Source organism: Vigna umbellata, chromosome 3 (genome assembly GCF_029865625.1).
Source record: "Vigna umbellata cultivar VRB3 chromosome 3, Vumbellata_1.0, whole genome shotgun sequence".
In the NCBI taxonomy this organism is placed as follows: domain Eukaryota; kingdom Viridiplantae; phylum Streptophyta; class Magnoliopsida; order Fabales; family Fabaceae; genus Vigna; species Vigna umbellata.
Genome location: NC_142167.1, coordinates 43,140,518 through 43,147,205, shown reverse-complemented (window position 1 = coordinate 43,147,205; position 6,688 = coordinate 43,140,518). Strand labels below are relative to the sequence as shown.

The 6,688-nt window shown below is 27.0% G+C and overlaps 1 protein-coding gene across 2 annotated transcripts; it reads left to right on the top strand.

Moving 5' to 3' along the window:
* The first annotated feature begins 2,565 nt into the window (after positions 1-2,565).
* On the top strand, positions 2,566-4,863 carry LOC124837844 (mitochondrial ATP-independent inner membrane protease subunit 1b-like). Of its 2 annotated transcripts, XM_047313301.2 has the most exons (5): positions 2,566-2,816; positions 3,329-3,468; positions 3,535-3,807; positions 4,326-4,436; positions 4,543-4,863. In XM_047313301.2, the coding sequence occupies exons 2-5, from the start codon at positions 3,394-3,396 to the stop codon at positions 4,582-4,584; spliced, it is 501 nt and encodes a 166-aa protein (XP_047169257.1). In that variant the 5' UTR covers positions 2,566-2,816; positions 3,329-3,393; the 3' UTR covers positions 4,585-4,863. The 2 variants fall into 2 exon arrangements, with proteins under 2 accessions (XP_047169257.1, XP_087964890.1); XM_088108764.1 differs by lacking the exon at positions 2,566-2,816 and having other exon boundaries at positions 3,332-3,468; positions 3,549-3,807.
* Positions 4,864-6,688: the final 1,825 nt, after the last annotated feature.

Below are 6,688 nucleotides of genomic sequence, written 5' to 3'. Positions count from 1 at the left end.
GCTAGCAACACTTCTCTCAATACATTTTCTAATTATTTTACTAGAAACCATCAATTTTTAGAGATCTGTATGAGTGTTATTAGCATTTTTCTTAGACGACATTCAGAAAGGAATTTATTTAAAAAAGGATATGTTACTATATTGCTGTCAGGATAAGTAATAGAGCATTGCGATTGTGATTTATTACACTCATTGGTAACAATAATTTAAGGTTTAATTACTTGTTTGGTTTGTATTTTAATTAGAAAATTTGAAGTTGGTATTTGTTTAATTTTTTTTGTTTTAATAAAAAAATCTCTATTTTAAACTTATAAATTTTTTAAATATTAAAATTTAAATGTAAAATAAACTTGTAATTTTTATATTTTAATATTTTAAATAATTTAAAAAATGAATTTTTCTTTGATAGCTTATTATAAATTTAAAGTGACAAATGCATTTACATATTTTAACTTAATATATAATAAGTTTAAAATAGTAATTTTTTATTAAAATTAAAAGTGTATAAAACATTAGTTTTAATATATTTGATGTATAAATTCTAAAAGATTATTTTAATATATATATATATATATATATTTGTAATTAAGCTTAATTATTAATTTAGATTATTTTGAACAATGATAATATAGTTTATTTTATAAAAAAAAACTAAATTGACTCAAAATTATAAATACAGGATTTAAATTGAGTCAAAATTAGAAATACAGAAAATAAATTTTAAATTGAGTCAAAAATAGAAATATAGAAAATAAATTGAATATTATCGTGTGGTATTGATATTGATATCTAATACATAAAACAATGTCATTATACGGACTTGTGACATGATAATAACAATTCTTTTTAAAATAAAAATATATATTTTTTCTAAATATTTAAAAATATTATGAGTTGACATGCCATATGTTTGGATATAACTTAAGGACAATACAAGGTAAAAAAAAAAACCTAATTAGATAATTTTTAAAAATTAAAGAACTTAATTACATCAAATAAAAGTTAGGGTCTTTTTGAGTTTTCCAAATAAATTTAAAGTAAAATGTAATTAAGATTAAATGTAAAATCACATTAGTAGCAAAGATTCACTCAAACTTGAGAAAATGATCATAAGAAACATTTTCTTTTGTAGCAAAGAGAAATAAATTTTTGAGTTATATAGTATTTGGATGTAAAAATGTTTGTGTTATTTATTATTACAAGTTTTTAATTTTTTACACTCCTTCAAACTTTGTTCTATTTAAGTTTCTCTATTTAGAAAGTAATGAATTTAGTCTTCCATAACCAACTTCATTAGTCTTTTATTATTATTATGTTTTGATGTAGTAAACGATGTGTCACCATTTAAGAAACGTATACAGTGTCTCCAAGTCAATAATAAGATAGTTCAATGATAAACAGTGTGTCACGTCTCTAATTCGAGAATTTTTTTTTCATATATGAAAGATATAACTATTTGAATATGACTCAATAAAAATAAATTTAGAAAAAAAAATTGTGCGTTTAAATTGAAATGAAAAACTTGTAAATGGGTAAGTATTTTCTTAAAATAGAAATTTTTAATTTGTGAATGAAATCTTTGTTATCTAATCTAAAATAAGTTTTTATTGGACACAATCATAAAAGTAAAATAATAATTAAAAAAACATGTATTATAACTTTTATATAAATATTTACGTCTAAAATTAAAGTCATTTCTTAAATATTAATTAATTTTTAAGTACTTATATATATATATATATATATATATATATATATATATATATATATATATATATATATATATATATATAATATTTTTAATTCTTTTAAGAATACTAGTGTAAACCAGCTAGATAAACACTGTCTAAACAGCGTTTAGTCTCGAGATCAATCGAATCTTTATAAAAAATTAAAAACCTAAATTAAATTTAGAAAATAATAAAGAGACGAACCAATCTAATAAACTATAAGAACAAATGACCAATTAATACTATAGATTATGATTTAAAAAAATTGAGCACGCTCTTCCAACATCATTTATTATGTACGTTTTTCGAATTATTATGATTTAATTTAGTTATGCACGTTTATATGTTAACTTTTGAAAAATATGTTTCTGTTATATTATAAAGTTTTGAACTGTTTAAATTTTATAATAATTCGTAAAACTTTTTGAAATATGGAGTTATAGATAAGGTGTATAGAGAATTTAGTATGAAATTTAAATAGTTTGATAAATTGGATGGAGAATCCATATAGTTTCGTAGATAGTTTAAATAGCTTGGATAACATCTTACCAAGCTATCTAGATTACCGAGTTATTTGAATTCTTTATACAGTTTATCAAATTATCCTAATACCTATAATATTTCTGAGATATATATATATATATATATATATATATTTTTCCTTTTAAAAATATTAGTGTAAACCAGTTAGATGAATAGCAGAGATCAAATTGAATCTTTTTAAAAAATTAAGAAACTAAATTAAACTTAGAAAATTGAACCAATCTAATAAATTAGAAGAACAAAAGAGCAATTAATGATATAAATTATGATTTAAAAAAATTGAGCTGAGCCTTCCAGCACAATTTATTTTAGATTAGGTCTTGCAATTTAAGAGCCCTTTTCTCTCTTAGTCTTCTTCCCCTTTTGCATCTCCAATTGCAGCAATGGAGCATTGTGGTTCCAGCAGCTTCTTTTCATTTCCGATTCTCCCCAAATTGAAACCCTAACCTGGTTGTTCCGACAACTGCGCATTCAATTTCCCCGATCACGTCGCTGCTTTCATGCTCTCAAATTGAAACCCAACCCTTGCCACTCCCACACCAGGTCACTCCTTTCCCACTTTGTTGCGTGATTAATTTAATTCATATTTTATGCCTGATGGGATTGAAAGAGGATAGTGCTATTGTTCTGTTGTTTCTCCTCAAGAAGTCTTTCAACTAAGAATACTTTGTTACAATGTAGATTGTGAATCATTCGGGTTAATTTTTGAATCGTTAACTGTAGCATTCCGAAATATCATTCCAACAAACTCTTTAAATCCTTTTGAATTATGAAATTTTGAATTTATTTGGATAGTGAAAGAAAGGCAACATATTTTTTTAGTGGTAAAAGTGGTTATTTATCGTGATCTAAAAGTTAGAGTTAGATACTAGAAAGTAGAAACCAACAACCACACGGCATTACTGATCCAAGTTACCGAAAAGGGCTAAGAATATATTTTTCTGTTTGTACCCATCTTTGCTGAGCTTATTGCTTCTGGCCACTTCAACACCATGCTTTCAGGTTTTCCCCTTCACTCACATCTGACAACTATTTGGTTTACTAATGGTGAACAGAGCTCTTGCTTTCCACAAAGGGTGACAATATTTGGGTTCTGTACCTGAAGATTAAAAGTGCAGTGATGACATTGGGGACTATTTTTAAGAGCTTGTGTTATATACATGTTGTCAAGACCTATGTGATCGACCCTCTTGGGGTAAGCCTGATTTGTGTCTATCGTCTTAAATTCTATTTTTGTAAGTAACCATTTCTAATGCTGCAGACCTTTGGTCCCAGCATGCTTCCTACAATCGATTCGACAGCAAGTATCTTCTTGACTGAAAAGATCTCAACCCGATTTGGTAAAGTTGATCGTGAAGATATTATAGTCTTTTGCGACCCTCAAAAACCTGGGCGTTATCTGACCAAACGCGTGATTGGGTTGGAGGGTGATAGGATTACGTACAGTTCCAATCCTGAGACCAATGACTTGGTGGATGATAATTTTACACACATTTCCTATCCCGAGAACAATGATAAGCCTCAGACGGTTGTGGTATGCTCAATTTCTTCCTACAAATTAAATTCTTATTTTTATTTTATCATTTTGATTATGGATTCTGTTTTGCTAGTATTTTGAAGGTTTATTTTTCTGCGATGACTGCTAACTAGCATCTTGCTTTTGTTTAATTGTTAACGTTAGAATTAGTTTTAATTATTAGTTTCTGATGGTTTGACAAAAATCCCTGATTTTTAGTTGTTAGATAGTTGCTTGCATCCTAGTTTATCTCCTCGACAGTAGAGACTTATAGAACGTGGATTGCAATATGTTATTCTCCCTTGTACAGGCCAAACAAACCCATATCAGTTTTGTCAAATAAGAATGGATTTCTCTACTCTCAATAATACTATGATAGCTTTTTCTCATTAAGAATGGGCTTGATGTCTGATAACTTCTTTTCTATTTAGATATTTGATAGCTTTTGGTGTAGAGAATTTTGTCATTAATCCATATTTTCCATTGCTGTATGTGTTTTGGAGATTCCATTGTTAAATTATACCTTCCCTGTACAGGTTCCAAAGGGTAGCATTTGGGTAGAGGGAGATAACAAGTCTAATAGCCGTGATTCTAGAAAATTTGGTCCTGTTCCTTATGGCCTTGTTGACAGCAAGATATTTTGGAGGGTAAGTTTTTGTATGATATGATGACTCACCACACAGGCCTTCTCTTCCTGTTTCATCCTTTTTTCTTTTCACACTTTCCCCTAATCTTTTGATGTTTGGTATGTAGATATATCCATTTCAATATTTTGGACCTTTCTGGAATAAATGATATGAAGCAAAGCATTCAATCATGGAAGCTACGATCTTTTGCAACACGACTCTATTTAAATTTGAAAGGCAAAATCCTATCTATTTGGACTCTAGTTTATTCCCTAGAGGGGTGCATTTTACTCAGCAAAGATTCAAATTGCTTTTGCATTCTGTTGCTAGATCTACTGGTAATTCTATTGGAAACCTGTCTTTTTGAAGAAGGTTCTTCGACTAAGGATATCATATTATAATTGCCTAGCACATTGCTTATACATAAAGTGGTTGTTTCATGGATGAATACTTCTACCCATCACTTTTTTCTTATAAAATGTATCTTATATATTACACAATTTTAAAGTGTGAATGCCCAGTTACATAAAAGCTTGTAATATGTCTCATTTAAAAATAAAAAAAAATGAATTAACAAAAACTTAATATTATATATACACATAACTAGGATATTAAAAATAAAAGCCACCTGCAACAATTTACCTAATTTTAGCTTTCGAAAAAAAAAAGTCAAGTATCTAAATTTAAAACATGAATAAAGTTTCTAAATTTTAAAATCACCGTGCACATTTCCATAGTTTTAAAACTTAAACTATTTAGTAATAAGAGAATTATCGTGTTCTACAGTATTCAATTATGTGTATTTTTCTTTAAGATTGTAGTTAATTTTTACCACAGTTGTGACGTACCTGGCAAGTAATAACATGTTTTGAGATTGTCATTATTAAAATGGTAGTAGCGACATTTATGAAGGATAAAAGACAATTTTAAAGAAATTGTATTGGTAATTTTTTTAAAGATTTTATTTTTGTTTTATAAATATTTAGGAATTATATTTCTGTTTTGTAACTTTTATATATTTGATTATGCTTGTAAGTTTATATATTTGGGAAAAAGTATGGATTGATTATATCAATTTATCATGGATTCTAAGTTTTAAGGTTAAAGGTATTTTAATAATTTTCATTCTAAAAAATAAAAACTCAAACCCTTACTTACCTCTCTCATTCCTCTCAACTCTTTCTCTTTCATCTCTCTCACTCCAACCTTTTCTCTGTCATCCACTGTAGCTCCAATTGAAAAAATCAGAAACACTTGTCGTTAAATAATTTGTCTTTGTAAAGAGTTGAGTCATTGACATATTCACCTTTAGGCAAAAGGTTCATTCAAGATCTCTTCAATTTCACCATCTTCACTAACCTCTCTAATTCCATCATCTGCATATGTTGAATCATCATCTCTAAAAAAACCCTCTAGGCCAATTACCAATTCCTTCGGATGTCATTATGCTAGATAAAATTATATACCACAAAAATTATAAAATGAAAACTCATTATAAAATCATTTTTTGTAAGAAATTGTTTAACAACGAGTGTTTCTGATTTTTTTCCAGGTCAATTACCAATTCCTTTGATGTCATTATCCTTGTGAAAATTAGATAAGACAAAAATTATAAAATAAAAACTCATTATAAAATCATTTTTTGTAAGAAATTGTTTAACCAGCGAGTATTTCTGATTTTTTCCAGGTCAATTACCAATCCCTGCTTGTGAAAATTGGATAAAATTAGATAAGAAAAAAAATTATAAAATGAAAACTCATTAAAAAATCATTTTTTGTAAGATTGTTTAACGACAAATGTTTCTGATTTCTTTTCAATTGGGGCTACAGTAGGGATGACAGAGGAAAAGGTTGGAGTGAGAGAGATGAAAGAGAAAGGGTTGAAAGGAATCAGAGAGATGAGTAAGGGTTTGGGTTTTTTTTTTTAGTTTTGAGAATGAAAATTATTAAAATCCATGATATATAAGGGTATTTTTGTCTACTAAAACTCGGTACACATTGCTAAAATGTACCAACTGAAAAACAGGCGTACACGCGTTAGCAAACCCATATATATACATATATATATATATATATATATATATATATATATATGTATATATGTGTATATATACACATATATATACATATATATACATATATACATATATATACATATATATACATATATACATATATATACATATATATACATATATATACACATATATATACATATATATACACATATATATACATATATATACACATATATATACATATATATACACATA